We start from the raw sequence: 23574 nt of genomic DNA, 5'->3' as shown, positions 1-23574 counted from the left end.
ATTATAATGTGCAAATTTCTTTTCGCTATATTACTATATAACCAATAAATATAATTTTTATTTTGTCTTTTAATATTTATAAATAACATTTATATAATTTAATATATACACTAATATTTTAATGCTGTAACTCTGTTAATTATACTTAGATTTTCCCTAAAAACCATCATTTTTGATTTGAATGATTTCACTGTATTTTTGTATTTATAACCATGCCAATGCCTGATGCCCTATATTAAATTACACATGACTAGTTAAGCCACGTAAAATACCAAGTAGTTAGTGGGTTTTTATATATATTATATTGTGTGAAGTTCCCCCCCCCCTATAGAAGGGTCAAGGGACCCCACTCTAATAGTAGTACAGAAGATAGTTGTGAAGGCGATAATTATGATGAAGATAGTGAAAGTAAAGGGTTTTTTACTAAACGTTTGTTATATATATATATATACAGGTAGATTAAATATTATTATTATATTATGTAGGTAAAATTTGAATTGAATTGTCTAAATTTTTCTCCTTAATAAATGACCTGCGCCGACAAGTATTGACAAAATTAAAGTTAGTTAACGTTGTCTGATTTTAATTCTGAAAAAAAAAAATTTTAACTCACCATAAAATTGTCTATAGATCTTATTAAGCACTTTGTAAATACTAAATTTTATATTATTGTGAACTGTAATTGAAAACTTGAAAATACCAACTTTTTCGATTCATAATTAAAATTAAAATTAATATTAAAAACAGTAAATGTCTCGTCCGATCTACAGACAGTTTCTGCTAAATTCAAATATCGTTTTAGAGAATGTTAGCTAACTTTAGATTGTCAAAACAAATGTATGTTTTTGTAAAATTCGTGTAGTGAAATTTAATATATGGTTATCGAGTTATTGACATGCGCATGCGCGTAGGATACCCACATTTAATTTCACTCAACTAATAATCATTTACAACTAACACATAGATCCCGGGCGGCCATGACATGATTAAAAATTGCCTGAATGTCGCCCCTTAAATAATGACCGTAGCGAGGCCCCTTAATGAGAAATTACAATGAAATATGGAATCACGCATATCGCGTTGTCGTGCGGTCGACCGGTTCTCCCACCCTATTTTGTGTGTCTCAGTATGAAATTACGACGCATTTTTTTTATAGCCATCTCGCATTCGCGTATTTTTTGTTTGTTGTTTCCATGACTAAATGAACAGACGTGTCAGCTCGATAGCACTGCGCATGAAATTGTGATAAAGTGTTTCACAGACTTAGAATAGACTCTAAAATATTGTACGCAATAATTGTCAGGAACGGGCGAGATACTAAAAAATCAGTATTAGGATGCCAGATACTGGATACTTGGATTTAGAGTAAGTATTTAGATACTCGATACGACGATACTCGATACTTACATTGTAAATATTTTGAATAGGTACTCGATACGACGATACTCGATACTTATACATTGTAGGTATTTAGATACTCGATACGACGATACTCGATACTTACGTTGTAAGTGTTTGGATAATCGCGATACTCAATATAGGTACAATTGAATAAAGTTAGTCATAGGTGTTTTAAAAATTTTATTGATACACAAATAGGTAGATGTACATATATTATATATTAATATATTATTTAGTTAATATAGAATACAACATTAAATTGCTTAATAATAATATTATACGAAACAATTATAATTATTATTCACGTAGGTACCCACATAATTATTTAGATACCTAATCATAAACTATACATAAGCAATAAGTAATGACTTAATTATTATTAAACTAGGATTCTATAATAATATGTTATATTGATGAAAACCGTAAATACTGATTATTATAATACTATAGTCAATAATTATTTTTTTTAATTGTTACAAATTAATAAGTTTAACAAATAGGTACAGTTTTGTGTGTTGTAGGTGGGAAGTTATTACATTTACCGATAAAATAATACAAATAATAAAATAATTAGGTAATTTTTTATAATATTGCGTACATTAATTTATGAATAAAATCACTTTAAAAAATATAATACCTAACAGAAAAGAAAAGAAAAATGATGCAAAGTCTTAACATAAATAAATAATACATTAAGATGATACAACGTTTAAGCAATCAAAATACACTGTTATATATAAAAACAGTTCAATAATTTACGACAAAGATATACAATTTAATACACATTATAGTCCAATTCTAAAAATATATCTTTATAGAATAAACCTTAATCCAAAAGATTTTTTAGTATATCTAACTGGAAAATCATATTTCCTAAATTCTCTTTTATGACTATTATCTTATGTAACTGATTAATATCAAGTTGTTTAATAATGAACATAATTGCTATTTTTTTATATATATAATTCTAACAATGTTATTTTTATTAATTGTAAGGTGATTTAATATATTGATCGAAGGCCACCCCATTTTATGTAAAATAATACTACCATATTATACTAATTAGTGATTACTTGGTATTTATAATTATATTTATAAAATTATACAAAGAATTTTAGTAGGTACCTGTTTTATAATAATAATAGTCACTAGTCAGGGTTGAATTTACTTTATAGGTATTGTACATGACGTCTGGAAAACGAATAAATTATTTATTTATTTAGAATAATATAACGTTCTGTTTCCTTTTAAAAATGAGATTTCTCGAAAGTGACAAATCTGATAATTTTTTTCTACACGTTGTAGGCTAAAGCCTACATGAAATCACCTATAACTAGGTACTTTATTGTATTTGTATTCCCAAAATAAATATTAATTATAATAGTAAAAATCAGAATTGTTGATAATTTGAAATTAATTAATACTGCAATTAAATTATGGTATTAGTAAATTTAAATTTGCCACGCATTTTACACATAATATTATACTAAAACATATTAGTCAAAAAGTGTCATGGTGGATAGGTAGGCGTTTGAAAATAATCGTGAAAAATTAATTTTTCAAAGTATCGCATCAATGTATCGCGATACAAGATATTCGATACTTCTAAAATTTTATCGAGATACAAGATACAAGATAAAATTTTATTGTATCCAAGATACGTATCTTAGACACTAGCACGGCTATAGATAGTATGTTGCCCATTGACGCATGATTCGCGTACTTGAAAAGTGTCTACCGAAATGAATTTCTATTATCAGTATTGAAGTTAAATTAAACAGTTGGAACACTAGCGCTTACGTGTCATGGTGGCCATCGCAGAAGCACAATTTACATCAGAAAGGCAGTTGCATTTACAGCCACCACGACAAATAAGCGCTAGTGCGTAAACCTCCAGCTGTTTAATAATGTAATGTTTAACCGGTAATAGAGATTGGTTTAGGTAGACAATTTTCCAGATCCGTTGGGTAACCATGCTATCTTTAGTCGTGTACAATATTGTTTTAAAGATACTGCCCAACCCTGATAATAATAATCTGGGTTACAAATTTTATATTATCCTTTCCATGTCCGGGGAACATATGTGCGACAATATGGCGAAAATAAAATTTTGTCAGACATGTCTGTTAAGTCAGTCATAGTCGTTTCGTTTAGTCATCAACTATCGCTCCGTTGAGTCGCTCGTTGTTTTATATTTAATGCGTTGTTCAGTTATTATGCGTTAACCATATGTGCCCTAACCTTAAATTAAATATAAAATTTTATTAAATTAGATTTTATACATTTTATTTTATTAAATTTTATTTTATACATTTTTATTTTATTAATTTTATTAAATTATATTTTAAAAATTTATTTCAATAATATATTATTATAAATTAGTCTGTTCGTTATTGTGTACGGGAGACAGCGTGTTATTTTACTTATTGTGTTCGAAATTATGAATATGCCAACTGAAGTATACAGGTAAAGACGTTTATATAATTTATATAATAATTCTCGTGAGCGGGTAGGCCCGTCGGGAAATTGGGATTTTCCTGGAAGGCCCCCATCATTAATTCTACCAAATCCCGAAAAAAAATTTTGAAAATTTCATTTTTATAATACCGGCTAGCGTGCCTGTGTATGTGTAATTTTTATACACACCATGTGATACCCTATACCTGTTAAATAAACAATTGGTTATTATGTTAAATGGTACAATTTTGGTACTAACTACTAAAACTAAATAATGTATAAAATATTAAAATGTAAATATAAATAAATATATTATACATTCGCTTGCAAGCTTTTTTTTTTTTTTTTTTTAATTACGAATATAATATATGAGGCCCAAATAAATATATTAGACCAGTCAAAAAAAAGTACCTATCCGCTCATGAATTATTCCTAGAGATGAAAAATTAAAACAAAATTATTGATGAAAAAAATTGGCGATATTATCACAACAAAAACGCTTTTTCAAACTACGCGTCAAAAAAAACTGATTTTTAAGCACTATAAAAATTTGATATAATAAATAAATTCTAAGTTAATTGTTTTAAAGTACACTTATTTCGTTTCGGTAATTTATTTAATTGTCGAGAAATTATTTTGAGTAGAAAATTGTCGGTTAGAATATTTTTAATTATTATGAACTTCTTATAATGCCTTTTTTTTTTTTTTTCATCGAACAAAAAAACCATCGGCTACTAGGCCATTAGTTATTGAACTAATTTTTTTTTTTTAATGGTTTACATTTAGTTAAGGCTTAAATTAGGTTATATAATTTTATTTCTTTTAGGAAGTTGATTATGTTGATGTGTGATTGGAGATCAGGCTGAAGGCTTCCCTTATTGTTTAATTTTTTTGGGTGATTTCGCGTGCCATTAATTTATATAAAGTATACAATTTCTCGCCAAATAAATAAATTATCGAAACAAAATAAGTGCACTTTAAATCAATTTACTTAGCATTTATTTATGATATCACATCTTTGTAGTGCTTAAAGATATCATTTTTTTTTTTACTTGGCTGTTTTTTACGCGTAGAGTTTGACGAAGTGTTTTTGTTGTGACATAAATAACAAATTGGTGTACGCTTTCACATTATTAAGTCGTAAGTGGTAAGGTGAACAAAAATTTCGCTTATGGTATATATATATGGTGCGGTCTCCTAGACCACTTAGTTTTGTTAATTATATTAAAACCATATTTTTCAATTGTTCCGTTGCATTATTATTTGTAGAAATAATATTATAATTACAGTGTCGACTTTTATTTGACCATCATTTTTTTTTATTCAAGTTTAATAATTTTAAAGAAATTAATTAATTTTTTAGACATTTTAAGAAGTAAACCAAAACAAAACATTGCAGCGGTCTATGGGACCAGACCATACCAATTACGGGTTAAACCTGTAATAATAATCTTTTTTAAGATATATAAAAATTAAATAATAAGTGGCAACTGGCAGGTATTACATTACTCATGTAGCAGTCTTATACATGTATGTATGTATTAACAACTAATGCTGGATTTAAAATATATTATACTTAAGAGAAAGCCACATCCGCATATTGTGTTGTCTCCATCTTACATGTGCGTAGCATGGAAATTATATGCCCAGCAGATCATGTTTAGTTCCATTAGTTTAAAGATTACAGTGAAAAATATTAATATGAAAATTAAAAAGCGGGTAAGTGAGGGTCGCTCGGTTATAATGATATAAAATCATTGTATACGGAAAAAAAAATCTGAGCAAAGTAATTTATTTCACTATTAGGCATAAGTAAAACAGTAGGTTAAATTCATTTTTCCCAAAAATTCCATTTGAAAATGTCGTGTGTATAAAATATATAAATATAGGTACTCAAGTATATTCCACTTATAATATTTTTAAATTACAGCAAAATAACTAAAACCATTGTACTTTTGTTAAATAATATATTATTTAGTTCAAATTTAAAACATAATTTAACTTAAAATGTCTATAAAAAAAGTTTTTATATTTTCTGGTTACAGTAGGTATAAAATATTTATGAGAATTCTTGTTTTAAATTTTCAGTCCTTAAATTATATAAAAATTGAAAATTTGTAAACTACAAAATTTGTATCTAATACCTTTTTGCAAATGTAATATAAATTATAATATATTTTAATTCACTCAACTGAGTATATAATTGCATATTTTGTGCTATGCTCGAAGTCACTGAGACTTTCAAACATATATATTACGTGTTTTGATTTATATATTTAATACTATTATTGATATTACCGATTGTCTACCAGGGTGGCTATGTTGCACTTACTGCTACGAATTTCACTCAAAATAAGTTAAACAATCACTGTTTTTTAAAGAGTCGTCATTTTATACAGGCAACATAGCGTGCGGGATCATTTAGTAATATATATATTTATTTATTCTGGGTTTTTTAATACATATAAATACGTTCTCTGCTATCAAACTACTTTGTATTGCAATAACAGAATACCAACTTTTTCATGTTATCACAAACTAAATATTAGATCATGATTTTACTATTTTTTCTACTAGGTACCTGGTACTTACATGATATGATAATATAAACTATAATTGTATATACCTGATAAGTAAACGGTATAATGCTTCAAAAATCAAAAGCTGACACTTTCATAGTTTTATCTGGGTCCAATTAACTTTCAGAAAAAGTATGGAAAGTAAAAATTTTCCTATTTATTTGTCTAAAAGATTTTACACAAAAAACATCATTGACAACAACTCAGATTGTAAAAATAAATTTAAATGAGTTCTATTTAAATAGATAATTATTTTATGAGTTATTTTTTAAAATTAACTTTCCCAACACTTTATTTGTTGTTGTTCTTATACTTTCTATAAGGAATACAGTTTCAATAATCTTTGCAGGTGAGAGTCATTCGTTTAGAGCGTACGAGGGTAAGACGATCAAATTTGAATTTATTTGAGATAGATGAAGTATAATCTAATATATCATCATTATCTATATTGATTGAAACAGTCAATAGCAGAAAAAATATAATTTATACAGCAGTTTGCACTTATTATATACTTAAGAAAAAATCCAAAATGTTTAATAATAGATAACAATTTTGTATTTGTATTTGTATTTGTATTTTGGAATTCCTATAATAATAATATTACGTCTAATAGAATAATACCTATACTAAAATAATGGGTAATGTAGCTAAACTATAACAAAACAAATGTATATAAGGAATCGATAAAAAAAAAAAAATATGTATGTTATATTTTATGAAAATTATAGTATTTATTGTTCAGTAAATTCCAAAGTTAAAAATTCTCCTTCCTTCATGGCTCTCTGAAGAACCTCCATATAAGGATGAGCCCTCAATTCTTCCAAGGACTGACTTGGTCCACCATTTCCTATAGGTAAATATACTTCATATGTTTCACCATAGATATATTTCGGGGTTGGATTATTTTCTATGGGTGGCAGTTCTTGGGCTGGCAGTTCTTGGGGCGGCAATTCTTGGGGCGGCAATTCTTGGGGCGGATTTTCTTGGGGTAAACCGGTCACATTAGGGGTGGGTAAAGACATCGTTCCTTCAGAGTTGGCTGCGGAAATACAAAAACAAAATTAAATGAAAATACAAATAAAAATTCAAAATAAACTATCAGTCTTTTCATATTATTGTTTTCTAGTGTAAATAATAAATATAATATTACGGTAGGCAAATGTATTAATTTAAAAGAAAGGAAGGTGAAAAAATGTTCATACAATAATATTTGTTATGTGGCATAAAAAAATAGCTTCATAATTAAATTAATAGAACAACACAATGGTGTTTGGCAGTGATAGATAAAGAAATTTAATGTGTAGCTACTCATTTTTTGATGAAGTGCAATTTATATATTAATATATTCCCCTTAGGTCATATTTAGATTTTATAAATGATACAGTGTTAAAGCATTTTAATCTAACATACTTACAAGACGATCTGTTATTATTAGCATTGGATGATTTCCGATTTTTCTTTTGACCTTTTCTTCTTGGCATTCTGCTAAACAAACCTACACCACGTGTTATATTGTTTGAAGTGGTTGATATGAGTTTCAAAAACTCAGGCAGTATACACTCGTGACTAGTGGGCAGCTTGAATTCAGCAGAATATGAATTATCTGTTATAAAAAAAAAAAATACATTTAAAATATAAAAGAAATAATGATATACATTTTAAATGTATTAATTACAACTAAATACAAATTGAAATAAATTGTGCACAGGACTAAATATATGAAATTGTTTTGTTTGAAAATATTATTAAAAATATAACTAGTTATTTAAATATAATTGCCATTGGTTTTATTTGCAGAAATGCATCATAAGTTCCGATTTGTTAATAATAGGATTAACAAATTTTCAATATTTTCAGTAAAAAAATTTTACATATAAATATTCAATAAAAAAAGAAAATATTTTTTTTATGATATTAATTTTTAATGTAGGTAAGTTACATAAAATATTAAACCATGAAAAGTTATTCTGTCCTTTATTTTTATGACAATAACTCGGTAGAAGCCATAACTAGCTTTTGGATGAACAAAGATAGAAGTTATTGTGAAATCTTATTGTATTTTAAATCAAGGATTCTTACATTTAATATGTTTTCATAATATATTCCTGTTAATCGTCACAATTTTATTTTTCCTAGGATTGAGTAGGTTAATTAGTCGTCAATCGTTTAATTTTATACTATTCGGTAAATAATGTATGAAGGGTACGGTCAAACTATATCCGATTTCGGCTGAACTATAATAATAATTTTTTTGCAAATAACACATCAGCAAGATGATTACCAAAAACAACTATAATTGTAACACCAAAAAACTTGAACTACTACACCAAAATTGTTGTCGACTACAACTGTACTTTTTGTGGTAATAAACCACACCAAACCTATTATCAAAATCAACAAAAAATTTAGGTAAACTTTATTTAAAAATTTTAAATATTTACCTACAGGTTACAACTTAGTATTGCACAAATTTTTTGTAAGGAAAATGAAATATTTATAAAATGTTGATATCCTTTTATTAAATATATAATTTTAATACAAATTGTCAGTTGCAAAGGGGTTAAAACAATATTTATTATTAATTTAATTAATATTTAAAAACGTATGATCAAAAGAAATTAAAAAATTATCTTATAAATCAACTTTTTTTAAAAATTTATTTAATGTTGAATAATATGCTGTAAAATTGTTATCTTAATTGTAAGATCAATACATTTATCGATTTGCACAGAGTCTAAAATTAAGGGAAAAGAACATTTTTACACAAAATCGGTTCTTGACAAAATCGATTTTGATTTTTGGTATAACTCTAAAACAAATGACTGTAGATACATTCATTGAATATTACTATTTTCTTTATATTGTTAGAATGACAGTTAACAATTAATATTAAAAATACATGTGCCGGATTGCACAAAACATTTAATGAATAAATAGTGAGCTAATGGTCCCTTAAACAAGATTAAGTGACCCGTGATTGGTCCATTACATTTTTAGTGAATCATTAAATAACTTGTTTATGCAACCCAGCATTAATCACATTTTTTTTTATAGAAGCATTTAGTGTTCAAATGTTGACAAGATACGTAAAACAAATATTTTGGGTAACTAATACAGTGGTTTATATTTAAAATAATATGCATGTCTTAGTAAATACTATCAAATATAATGTAATAATAATCAACAAAAAATATTTAATTTATAACCTAGCAAGCTCAGCTTGGTTTTTTAGATTTTACATATAGAAGCAATAAGACATGTAATTTAAAGAATAATAATAAGTATGATAATAGTACATGACATATAACAGAAATATTTGATTAATAATAATTAACATTGCTTAGAACAAACAATCTTCTTAACCTAGATAAATGTGAACTCTACATAAGTGTGTAGCCTGAATAAATGTGTAGCTGGGAGGTATTAAATTTAAGTTCTTTAAGTTGTTATAAATGAAGTAGTAACTGTTGATCAATTCCTTCCATCACCAATGACTTCTGTTGCAGTGGAGTAAAAGTACCTGTCCTGTTTCTTCAGCTGTTCACTTACTAAATACCTATATATACGATAGATATATACAATATACATTATATTATATCATAATAATAAATTATAATCATAACCCAAATAAGTAATTGTAGTGATACTGAATTATATTGGATATTATGTACAAGTTGAAGAATAAAACTATTATGTGGCCCCCTCAGACTTCACATTTTTAATACTCGAATTCCAAAAATAATAAGCCATTCAATTGGCCCATGCCTGATAAACACTAAATAACGTCAGTGGTTACCACTTACCAATATATAACACCGCAAGAAACACGTTTGCCGCATTAACCAGATAGAACTTGTAATACATTAAACGCAACACATATTGTTATCTTTAATACTTCAATAGATAAATAATTCATTAAAACATCATAACAATTTTTTCCTATGAACTAATATTTAATAAATAAGTTTTAACTTTTATTTGGTTTTTGGGTTACTTTAAGAGCGTATACCAGTAAAATGAAATTTGATATTGGATATACGCTGAAAATCGAAAATCTGCTGACGAGTATACGGCCTATACCCACGCGTATACCTTCGTACCAATACACTCTTGCCCCTAACCTTTTTGACTCGCAACCCACTGTTTTTACAAAAAAAATGGTCAACTTTGTTGGCTTTAAAAGAATAAAAAGACTTGAGCTGCTAGTTTTGAGTATTTTCGAATAGCTTAAATAAAACATTTGACTTGGAGATACCTAAGTCAATAGTTTTGAATATCATCTATGCAGTGGCGTATTTACGGGGAGGGGGGGTCATTGGGTTTGATCCCCCCAAGGCTTGAGTTGAGTAATTTTTTTTTAAGTCTAAAAAGAACGTTAGACGTTTAGTTTTTAGAATTTTGTTTGGACTTAGAAGTAATTAAAAAGACACGGCTGAATGGATTGTCATTACTATCAGTTCATAGAAATATTGATTTATCCGCGGAAGAAGTCATAGACGAATTGTCCAAAACATCTAGAAAACTAGATTTTGTCTTGTAAAATAGAAATAAAAAAAGCAGCTAAGTGGATGTCGCCCAGCTGTACAGTAGGTTACAAGTGGTCATTGTATAATGGGTTGTATTAGACTTGAATTCAATGATAAAATATCATTGTATAAGAAAAACGATTCTGAGCAGAGACGGTTTGTCAGTCTGGATATTTTACATTGTTATAATGTTATTATTTATTTTATCGTGTAAGTTGAATTAATATTATAATATTTTAATTTTTTATTCGTTTCTATGGTGATAAACAAAGCGTTAGAAATTAAAATCCCATTTTTAGCGTTTTTTCGTAATTTTCGGTGGTTTTTCCCGTGGAATTAAATAGTTATTGAGAAAATCGGAAAATGACCTCTCTAAAGTACCATCTTGATCCAATTTTCTAAAAGATAAGGTACTATATGTTGAAATCGAAGCACTCCTTCTGGTAGAAATTTTGTATGTAGGATATAAAAATAAAAAAAAATAAACACCATTGTAAAACTAATAGCTTCCTCGCTCCGCTCAGAATCTAAAAATTTTAGTTAAATTGTAGTTTTATATTTCATTATCTAAACTTAGGGGGGTGAGGGGGGGCGGAGCTCCCCTCGAGTTGATAAGCACTAGATAAAATCATATCCCCCCCATGACAAAATCCTAAATACGCCACTGCATCTATGTTTCCAGATTTAATTACAGGTTAAGTGCAGATTATTTCCCAGCACGGAGGGAAATTACCCAAAGACAAGGATAATAAGATATAGTTACATAATATTGTCTTAATACAATAATACAAATATAAGGTTAGGCCGTCGGCTATACTGTACTAAATGGTCGACAAATACTCACATATTATTATGGAACTGCAATGAGTGACGGATTTAACTAGCACCGGGTGGCGTACGATAAAATATTATTAGTTTTCAGTCGAAAAGACAAGCCCAGCGTACTAGTGATCACTCAGCCACAGTTAACTGACGGACAAAGTCACAACATTTCCGGTAAGAACAGCAGACACCCTAAACTGGGAAAGACAGATTACTATTATAATATATGATTGGCCGTAAGTTGCCGTGAACAATAATTATCGGACAGCGTGTTAAAATGTCGCGAGGACACTGAAACTCGCCACAGACAACGCAACTACCTATTACGCAAATTAATTTTAAACAGTTACCTGAGTATTGACCACACGAGTGAAACAACGTAAGACGTAAAACACGTTTGGAGTGCGATGAACGGCGAAAAAATGACGCGGATACGAAAGCTGTTCGAGGTTCGAAAAACCGAAAAATCGAAACGATAAGTCACTTGAAATCGCGCGAATGACGAAAAGTATTTTTGAGCTTAAACGTACGGACGGTTTTAACGGTACGAAAGTCTTTCCGGTGGCACCGAAAGCGTCACAAAAACGTGCTCACAGCGCGAACTTCTACTAGACAGTAAACAGGTGTGCAAACGGCGAACGCGAAAGTTCGAACCGATAAATCAAAACGGACAACGATAAGTGAGTTTAGCCAGCTACGCCAAACCGGTGCGAAAAAGACGCGTACGATTCAACGGGATAATTGATTCGGACGTGTCTGGCTTGGCGAATTTCCAGCTGTATTACAATGTCGCGAGCTTTCAAAGCGCGAAAAACGGTGGTCGGAACACGACTGTGCGCGGGAGATCACAACGCAGTTGTCACGACACGACAAGATAGCGCGATCAGGACCGCAGCACGAGTGAAAGTGCAGTACGACCGCCGCGAGAGGGGACTCCAGAAAAACTAAAAGCGTTACCGTCGTCTACGGTCGTACCTAGTCGTTCGATGCGCAAACAGACGCGTCGGGCCGTATCGGAGAAAGGCGGTGCTTATACGGTCATAACTCATAACGAAATATATAACATTATTATACCTAAACACGAATGCAACAACGAATGTGCCGGCGCATTACGGGGCGGTTCAATCGATGTATAATATGCGACGACGGAGGAGCGATGGTGCGTCGGTCGGATGAATATTTCGCGCCGGCGCATTGCGTAAAAAAGACCGGTGCTATCGATCTATATGACGTTGACGACGACTTCCGTCCGAGAATAATGGCGAAAAGCGCGAGTGCTCGACCAATAACGCCGCGCACAAAATTGTTGTGATAAAATGTTCCGGAATCAACGCTAAAATATTGTACGCTTTAATAATAATACATACGTTATGCGTAATTTTATATTATGAAATTTCCGTGCCTGGGAACATGCACGACGAAAGCGAAAATGAAATTTTAGCTGACATGCCTGTTTATATAGTAATATAATGCGCGAGTGGTGACTGGTGAGTCGGTCGGTCGACTTGGAATGACCAACAAATTCTGATTAGTACTTGTTGAAATAAATAGATTTCTGAAAAAAATTTCCAAAACCCGTTTGGTAGCTAAGTTAATTGTAAATTCGTGGAGTAATCTGCGTATGCGTAATATGCGAAAAATCCCGAACTTCAAAATGTTATAACCTTGGAACTAAGTCCGGCCGACAAATTCTGATTGTACCATTGTGCCATAACTCGTTGAAATATACCTTTGACATATTGGTTTCCGAAAAAAATTCCAAAAATATCGAGCTAAACTGCATTATGTATTTCAATACATATTGTGTGCAATATTCAATTTGCAATAGCGATTAGTGTTTATTACGAAGTAATATTATCTTAGTTAAAGCTACTATAGGAGATTTGGGTTTTTATTTGTTGTTTCTAAAAAATATAATATATTATTAGGGAGTATAAATAAATAATAATATTAATTATTATTATTGTACTTATTGTTACAATTATTTAAGCCATGGGGGGAGGGGATATGCCACTATGGAAGACTATCGAAATAGCAAAACAGGCTATTACGGTATATCTATTAAATGGATAATTTGAACGGAACAGGTCGATAAAACGGATTACGTAACGGTGCCGCCGACCGTTCGTTTCGTAAAACAGCAGCGACGGTGGAATAGCGACCTCGGTGTATACTCGGCCGGACACTCGCGTTTGCGCGTCTAATCATTTTGGACGCGGTGGCAATAAATGAAAAGATACGACGGAATTTATTTTGTTGTTCGTGTGTAACAAATTTCAGATTGATAGGAAATCATGTCGCATCGTCGTAAAAATTATAGTTGATAATATAATAATGCAAATAAATAAAAAAAACAATAAATAATTAATAGAAATAGAAGTTTTTCGCAATAAAATCATTAAAGTTATTAAAAAATATGTAAGGATTCATGAAAATAATAATACTTATTTACTTTTTCTGTACGATTTTCGAATAAAAAGGTTTCCGAAAAAAATTCCCAAAAAATAAAACTGCAAAAGCTAAACTGCATTATTTCAATATAATATATTTTGTGCAATATTAAATTTGCAATAGTGACTAGGTAGTGTTTGTTACGAAGTAGATAAGATAATAACAGCGCTACCATAGGGGATTTGGGTTTTTATTTGTTGTTTCTATAAAATATACTAGGTACCACAAATAAATAATAAGTACATAATTAATATGATTCATCAATTAAAAAAGTCATATGGGAGGCGGGGGGGATACGACAACCAAAGTAATTACGCCACGGGATAGTTATAGTGGAAACGGATAGTGGTCAAGAAAAATTTCAAATTTATCGTCGCTTTATAACACGCTATTCTAGATAGGTAATAGGTATTGACTATTGACTATTAAACGGTTACGAATTCTCTTGCGACGCGCAACTAAATAAACTCCTCCACGGTCTACAGGATTTTAGGTTTCTCGGAAGAAAATAAAGCCATTTTGGATCGATCGACGACGCTTTACAATTTTGAAACCAGTTGCTGCCGGTGGCCCGCGCTAAGACGAACATGTTTGTCGGGAATGTTTCCACCAGTCTGTACTCTGTGCGCGTTTCTTTACTGGTACAGTGGTACAGCAGTCGAACAGTGGTACGCTCGTCGTACCATCGATTATAGATATTATACTATAGATCGCTCACCGCGGCACAAGATAATATGCTACGCTATCTTATAACCTGACCGCCTACAACAGTCAGTTTCTGTCGTACAACACCAGGATCGCTAGTAAATCAGCGCAGCATATTATTATTGTGTACCGCAGTGAACGATCTATAGTGATTATAATCAATGGTAGTACCTAACTATTGATTACATTGATTGTATTGTATTTCATTATAGTATTCATTATATTGATTACATTCATTATTCGGATTGGCATAGATTGCTCGCTGGCCGTTATATAGCGATTACCCGTTGCGCTTAACTTTTATTGTAGTTAATTTATTGACAGCGAATTGCGACCGTTGCGTTAACGGCACTACAAGCAATGCTGAGAATTACATAATATTATTATATTGACCTATATCGGGTCCGCAGTAAAAAATCACTTCGCATTGTATTAAATTAGTAATCTAATTATGAAAGAAATTTAACAGTTATGACGTTTACGATGACATTAAGGCCGAACGCTCGCCAATCACGGACTGCCCACTCTACAGGTTGGTTTCGGCGTGAATTTTATACAAATATTTTTCAGTTTAATTAATCCACAGTATAGGTAGCTTGTTTCCACCTATCTGTATTATGCAAATCGATTGTGTAACATTAATAAAAAAAAAATATAATTTTATATTTTTTGTTTGAAGTTTCAACCGAAATGGACTGTAAGAGTAAGCGCACTTTAATTGATAAAGGCGACCATCACATCCAAAAGATATTAAAAACCCATATTGTAGTTGGTAAGTACACGTAAAAGAAAATTTAGTAACTAAATTAATTATATCTCAGACTACGATGATCCCCAAAATTATTGATTATAGTATTATAGTCTGTATTTCGTTTAATTCCCGCCATATAGATCTGGTCAAAAAATTACTTAGAAATATATTGTATAATATGGTATACACAATATATTAATTACCTATTATGTTATACGCTGCAGGAAATCAAAATCATAGTAAGGCAACACCTGACGTCGCTGACGGTCAAGCTCAGAAATCAAATGAATCTGTAACTGCATCAACTGTTTTTACACCAATTAGCCTGAGAGTTGAATCAGACTTTAGCTTTACCGATGACAACGACAACAAGGAGACAAATAACACGGGCTCTGCAGAGGTATAATATTGTATTATTGTATAACTATACAAATTTTACACTATTTTGGATATTAGATGTTTATTTATTTTTTGACGATATTTTAAATTCGATTAATTTTAGAATGCCAGTTATGTGCCGAATGTAATTGCTTGGAATTGCGACCCAACGATTCCAGTTTCATATTATTGGAGGAATGGGGAAAGCTCACACTGTATGGACAAAGCCGCATTACCTGAAGATGTCAATTGTTCAAAAAATTATCAATCTTATCAGCTATGATGGCATAATAATAATAGTGTGTACCTGGTACATACCTATATATTATTCTTATATTTTATTAATAACAATAAATGCCTGCGTATATTCAAAGACTGCATCGTATTAATTTTCGTACCTAACCCAATTCATCGATGGTTACCTACCTATAGGTTCTTTTTATATCAAATAGAAAGCTGCAAAGTATTATAGAATAAATGTAATTATCTACCTGTACCTATAATCTACAAACAACAAAATAGTAAATAGATAATTATTTAATTTATTTTGATTGACTATACTATCTACAAACATTGGCACCAAAGTTAATGATTTAAAACTGTTCTTACATAATATTACAATTATCATATCACCCACCATGAAAATTATATTATTGTAATGTAATTATTATAGTATTTGACAAATTATCATGCAAATTCATAACAGCATAAGTATAAAATAATTTGTCTCCAAAAGTAAACTTTAGTAGGAGACAGGGTTTATAAATTAAGTAAATCTGTGTATATAAAAAAGAAAACAAATGTGATACATAAATATGACATAAATAAAAATAAATAATAGGTAACATTAAAATCTAATAATATCTCTAAAATAATAAATCTATATAATACGCATTAAATAATAAATATAACAGCATTAATATTAAAGCACAATAATTATATAAATTACTATGTTAACAATTAGTTATTACTTATTAGTAGAGCCCTGATTTATAAAGATTTAAAAAGTATCAAATATGATGTAATTATGCAAGGAAAAGGCGGCTAAATATGCAATTATAATCCATCTATAATTTTACATATATTTTTACACCAAGGAAAGTAGGTACTAGATATTCTATCAGAAACAAAAGAATATTTAAATAATTGAAGTTTTAATACTTTAAAAATCAAAATGCAATATTTTATAATCTTAATGTTTCATAATTTAGATTGTTTAAAATACAATGTCTAAAACTCTCGGAAAACTTTATAAAAAGATAATCAAAACGAAAAAAACCATCTGTAAATATTAGTTATAAAAAAAATTGTAAAATTAAGTTACTGCCTTATTTGTTGTGCACATCGAAGTAACAACATAATATAGTATGCCGAAATGTGGGTGTATGTGATTTATTGTTGTTAATACATTATTAAAATGTATTTATCTTTAATTAAAATGGCTAATTTAATAAAAACCTATTAAATATGCATGTTATATTCATTAATGAACCAGTATGCAATAATCTTCTAAATATGCAAAATATGCAATATAAAATGTGGTGTTTAAATTCAGTGTGAAATGAACTGTGGATATTTTAAAACCACCTAGACGTGCATACACTTAGTACAAATATGCAAATACATATAATTACGGGCTCTACTTATTAGTATATTAACAACGTTACTCATAAATTTTTTATTAATATTATCATCAACTCAATGCATGTATAATAATTTAATTTGGCTTGTTTTTAAATCAAAAATATGCATTGTAAAAATTATAATTTTTGTCAAATACCTATGATAGGTATGTATTTTTTTTATTTATTTTATACTTTATTAACATTTGTATTTTACAAAACCAGAAAATATATTTATTTTGAATTTTTAAATTTGCTTTATTGATGGATACCTATAATAAATATTATCTATTCCCGTCATTGATACAAAACTACACACTTTTTGGTGTTTTAATTTTTAAATGTTCATATATCTATGTTTCTTTTTCATTAAAATTGTAAACAGTATTATTGCTTACATGAGAAAAATATTTTAATTTTATCATTATTAATTTATTATTATACTTCTCTGAGTATTTTTTCTTTCATGACTTAATATGCAATATACTCACTAAAAAAACAATTAATTGCAGATACATAATATATTTTCCATTAGGTAAATCGTATAATACTACAGGGGTGGCCTTGTCTTAATTTTGGGAGCAGCTAATTTATAAAGCTAATTCAAAACGAACCACATTGTTAAGAGATGTTTATAAAATGGTTTATAAAATGAAGACACATTTTTCATTTTCTAGCAAATGAAGGAACATTTATTTATTTATTTATTTATTTATTTATTTATTTATTTATTTATTACAGAAATCTAACTTATAGCATCACGAAACTGACTCAAGAACCACATGCGGCTCGCAAGCCTCGTTGTGGTCACCCTTGTAATATTATATAGGTAAGTAGCTATAATATATTATCAGAAATAATTAAATATTTTCATTCTACTTGTGATGTTCACTTTAACACAACCAAGATTAATTTACTGGGTAGGCCATAGGGAGAAATCTATAAATTAAAAAAAAAATAATAATACTCTAGGTACCCTGGTTTATTATATTATTACAGCAAACAGCAATCAACGTATTACAACTACGTAGTATGTACACACTATGCATAGGATTTGTAAAAAAATAATTTATGTATTTTCAGTTTTTTTTTAAACTATTATAGGTATGAACAAAGTAAAAGTATCTTGTATTGAACTTTCAAGCCTTTTTATTCACAAATAAAATATTATCATACGTAAATAGGAAAAAAAAACAAAAATAATTCAATAACATAAAACATTTATAAATAATTCAAAAGATCCAAAATATTTTCAAACTTGTATATTGTTTTTGAAAGGTAATATAAATATTAAGAACTATCAATTATTAATAACTGTATAACTATTAATTATCTCTAATATTAAATTATCACATATTATTGTAAAACTAATACATTCATTGGTCCGATGAAAATCTATTAGATATATATTAATACATTATTTTTAATTATGTTAGGTGCCATACTACCACATGTGATTATGTTATCACCGATCTTAAGTATTATGAATGCAAATTCACGATATCCGTAGCAGTCATTGTTAACTGTTCTAGTTTTTTTCAAACTTAAATGTATATTAACTGTTTTAAGACTGAGTTTTTAGAGAACAACATACAAATATTTTTCAATATTTATTAATGTAAGTACTTACTGTTACAAGCCAACTTTAATAATTGTTTAGCTTTTTTTGAAACTTTAAATTATTATATAACCAATATGTTTTATCAATATACAAATTATACAAAAAAACTATAAATAATATAAAATTGAGTGACTCGACACGTTTCTTACAAAATCATTTAACAGTAATCGCGTTGAATCATTTCGCACATTAATATAACACAATAACAAGCCCACCGTGTGTTAATAACAGTGTTAACAATCGATACAGCGTAAAATTTGTTACAATTTTTATGTATAATATCAAAATGACCAAAAAGTGACTTTACACGTTTCTCACAATGTCCGTTTAATTATATTATTTTATTTATAATATATGTTCACTCATAAATGTTGAGAGGTGAGAGCCCCTATTACCAATTTCTCATGATTATTGCAAATAATTTAAGACCTCTATAGAAACCTGGTAGGTACACTTGTTGTTAATCAATTAAAATCAGTTTTAAAAATTTAATATACCTTTTAAATTAATAATTTCTTACCTTGTAAAATAATTAAATTAATTTCTGATTTTATTATCAACTGTTTATTTACCTAATAATAAAGTATTTTAAAAGTATTATAATATAACAAGTTTTATTTATTTACATTTTTCAGTATAAGAAATAGGTACAAAAAGTTCTAACAATACCAAGTTAAATTTAACGATTATAATTTTTTTAAGTTAGTAATTTTATAAAATTAATTTTGCAAAGTGTCTTATTAAGTAAAATAAAAAAATTATTTCAAAAGTATTTAAATACTTACCAAGTATTTGTTCTGGTTCTTAAATACTTTTTCTTAAAATTATTAGAAATGTAATCAAATTTTGTAAAATAATACAGTTAACTCAAATATGACATTGTTCAAAAATCAATGCAGTGATAATTATTGAAGTACCAAATTCAAAATTGATATAAAAATATTGATAGTCTATGACTGGATGAATAATATTATAGGTACTGTATGTATTTAAAGAATTTTATTATACGGGTATATCAAAAAAACAAATTTTTAAGCTGAAGTAAATTTCTTGAAAAAATCTTATAATAATATAGTTTTTAATTTATTGTTTGAAATATTTTTTATGTAGAAAAATGATGGAAACACTAAAAAATAAAATATAAGTAATTTGGTCCAGGCTTCTATCTTCTATGTTCTATGTTTATTATAATCTAATCTAATCTAATATAATATAATATGATATATAAATATAATAAATATAAATAAAATACAATGAAATGAGCTTGATGCTCACTCAATCTCAATTTAAATTGATGACAATAGTGGAATGACGTTCACGTTAGACAGTTATATCAACCATCAAACAACTTTTCAATTACCTATCCTATTAAGCTTATACTGATAGTGTATAGCTAGCTTTATTCCACTTGTGAATCAAGGATAGCAAAAAATATTTACTGTCAATTTAAATTTAAGTAAAATCTGAGGATTGTCAATAAACTTTACAATACAATTTTAGTAATTATGTACATAGCATAATTATTAATTTATTATTTATTATTGATTAAATAATAAAATTAATAATATAACATTTCCCTAATAGGTCCTATAAGTGTGTCATTAACTATTTATTTTATACATCTTAATACTTTATTACTAAAATACCTAATAGCAATATATTGTATTATACTATTATATAATTTGATGGAAAATTATTGATAATTCATGTATAATTAATAATTTTTTTATTCGAAATATAGGAGAACATAATTTTACCCCTTTTAGGTGGTATAGGCAACATATAATACTGATATACAGTATTAGAAATCGTAAATGGATTTGGGAACCTGCGTAATACTGAATGAATAGAAAAAGGTTCACCTTTCAATTGTCATATTATCTCTGGGTCTAAATTGTGCACAACACTTTAAAGTACTTACATCAAAATTCGCGTCTTACCGAGTACTACAAGATAGCAATTTTAATGATTACCTAACTATATAATTTTACTTTATACATTATATTTTATTTTTTACACACCCGCAGATGTGGGTGAACAAAAAAACGGACATTTAATTTTTACAGAAATTGACTCTAATGAGGAAACATAATTTGAAAAAAAAACAATTTAAATTACTTATAGGTAGGTACTTGCGGTGGATCGCAGACACGCCATAGAGCGGCTATAACGCCGCGTGTCCTACGTAAATCCAACGATTTTTATTCTGACCATGCTGTTCTGTCGCAAAACGATGCGACCGATAAGACTAAATACTAACTGTTTTGTTTTTTGTCACACTTGTCGGATTCACGTAAGACACGGCCACCTTTGTAGGCAATATGCGAAAGTTTGATTTGATACGTCATGCTTGCCCGATAACCAATAAAATAATATATAATAATTACTACTAATTATTACTCATATAACCAATAGCAAACATATTTTATAAACAAAAATGTCCATCGTAAATCACAAAATTCGTGTTCGAGCACCTCCCAGGGTCGGACCTACCTACCGGGTCCCATTGTGAACCTAACACACACAATAAATGTCATCAAAATCGTACAGCTGTTCTCAATTTATGAATTTCTACACATTTTTATGCAATATTATATCGACAGGCAATTGTTTAAATAGGATTTATACTCACGTTGGTCGTCTTCAATATTCACGCACGGGCGTCCGACACAACAATGACTAAATTTTTTTTTTATGAGTTATCACATTTCGTTCACGAGAACGAACCATGATAAGAAAGTTCATATGTTTGGAGGTGAAATAATTTTTGTTCAAGGATTATCATGGAGGTTAAAATTGAATTCGCTTCTTCGTATTATTACAACCAATTTAATCAGGAATTATTAAATGGAAAAAAAAACAAAAAACGAAAACAATTAATAAAACGAAAACGAAAAAATCAAAAAACGATAACGAAAAATCCCAAAAATCGAAAAAAATTTTATAATGAAATCAAAAACGAAAACAAATAATTATAGTATTATACATTATAATATTTATACCAGGAAAAAAAATGTTCACTGAAGTCTTTACTTTTAATTTACCAATATTGCACTTTTAAAATTTAAAAACATTTTAATTTGAAATCAGAAATTTTTGATTTTTTATATAAATTATAATTTTGATTTAAAATTTAAATATTATGAATAATTAATTTTAATTTTTAACTTTTAAATGTATTTTTATATTGCACGTTACTATTATAAAAAAATAAAAACAATATTATTATCAAAAACGTAATTTGGAAACAATAGGAAAATAACTTTTTTAAAAACGTTAATCAAAAACAATATGGAAAATAACGTTTTTAAAAACATTGATCAAAAACAATATGGAAAATAACGTTTTTAAAGACGTTGATCAAAAACAATATAGAAAAATAACGTTTTTAAAAACATTAATCAACAACATTTAAAAACGTTAAGCAAAAACGATATTTTTTAAATCAATAAACAAAAACGAAAACGAAAAAATTAAAAACGTTTTCCATCCCTGAATTTAATACATCGACAACTTATCAAATATATAGTTGTACTTTGTACTAGATTGTAGTTATTGGTCAATGAATCTTATTTTAAAATTTTGTTTCTACTCAGTTTCTACTCACCCACTTTTACGGTACCTAACATAATGTCTATGTTGTACGCTACGTAGGTAAAATGGTCGCGATCATGATTTAATATACTAATATTATACCTACTTCAAAACATTTATCTTTACATTTTTAAACGTGTGTAGAGTGTAGGTATCGTGTGAGTGTGGTCTACAGGCTGAACTCTGCAAATAGTGCAAATATATGAATTATGAGTATGGAAATCTGCTTTTTACTGTAATAGTAGGTATAATATGGGCCATATTTTTACTATTTTTATTTTATGGGTATATGCAGGACTTCTTTCATTGAGTCCCTATACTTTGTAGTTAGTATAGGTAACCTCGTCGGTAACCGTAATTTGCAGTCAAAGAGTTGTCGACTGCTTGATGTTTACTCATGGAGGATCTAAATCCGCTCGTTAAGTGGTTAGTTATTCCGTTAAACCACAATAATATGTGGCTCTCAGGCTTCCACTATTCTAGTGAGTACATGACAAAATATACATAATAATATGTTAGGGTTTATGTTATATAGTATCTTACAATAGTTTTAAAATATTTATTAAAAATTATTATGTAATCACACGATTATAATCCTATACTATAAAATGACAATTTATGGAAAAAAGCTATAGGGAATCCATAGAAGATCTGGTGGTGGAAAAAA

General features: G+C 28.5%; 2 protein-coding genes across 2 annotated transcripts; one reads left to right on the top strand and one right to left on the bottom strand.

The window, feature by feature from the left end:
- Positions 1 to 6820: 6820 nt before the first annotated feature.
- LOC100573022 lies at positions 6821 to 22000 on the bottom strand. Its single transcript, XM_003246774.4, has 3 exons — positions 21946 to 22000; positions 7852 to 8040; positions 6821 to 7476 (listed from the first exon to the last, which is right to left on the bottom strand). The coding sequence occupies exons 2-3, from the start codon at positions 7916 to 7918 to the stop codon at positions 7169 to 7171; spliced, it is 375 nt and encodes a 124-aa protein (XP_003246822.1). The 5' UTR covers positions 7919 to 8040; positions 21946 to 22000; the 3' UTR covers positions 6821 to 7168.
- LOC100572943 lies at positions 15047 to 16427 on the top strand. The gene is made up of 4 exons (XM_003246772.4): positions 15047 to 15473; positions 15621 to 15713; positions 15917 to 16092; positions 16195 to 16427. The coding sequence occupies exons 1-4, from the start codon at positions 15413 to 15415 to the stop codon at positions 16351 to 16353; spliced, it is 489 nt and encodes a 162-aa protein (XP_003246820.1). The 5' UTR covers positions 15047 to 15412; the 3' UTR covers positions 16354 to 16427.
- Positions 22001 to 23574: the final 1574 nt, after the last annotated feature.

This window comes from Acyrthosiphon pisum, chromosome X, assembly GCF_005508785.2.
Source record: "Acyrthosiphon pisum isolate AL4f chromosome X, pea_aphid_22Mar2018_4r6ur, whole genome shotgun sequence".
In the NCBI taxonomy this organism is placed as follows: Eukaryota; Metazoa; Arthropoda; class Insecta; order Hemiptera; family Aphididae; genus Acyrthosiphon; species Acyrthosiphon pisum.
Note: the sequence above shows the minus strand (reverse complement) of the source record. Positions and strands in the feature narration are given on the sequence as shown.

Bases quoted from the DNA above. Each gene is read 5' to 3' on its own strand.
- LOC100573022 (XM_003246774.4), bottom strand. From the start codon at position 7,918: ATGCCAAGAAGAAAAGGTCAAAAGAAAAATCGGAAATCATCCAATGCT. The intron at 7,477-7,851 runs GTAAGTATGTTA...GTATTTCCGCAG, and splicing joins TAATAATAACAGATCGTCTT to CCAACTCTGAAGGAACGATG.
- LOC100572943 (XM_003246772.4), top strand. From the start codon at position 15,413: ATGACGTTTACGATGACATTAAGGCCGAACGCTCGCCAATCACGGACT. The intron at 15,474-15,620 runs GTTGGTTTCGGC...TTTTGTTTGAAG, and splicing joins ACGGACTGCCCACTCTACAG to TTTCAACCGAAATGGACTGT. The intron at 16,093-16,194 runs GTATAATATTGT...GATTAATTTTAG, and splicing joins ATAACACGGGCTCTGCAGAG to AATGCCAGTTATGTGCCGAA.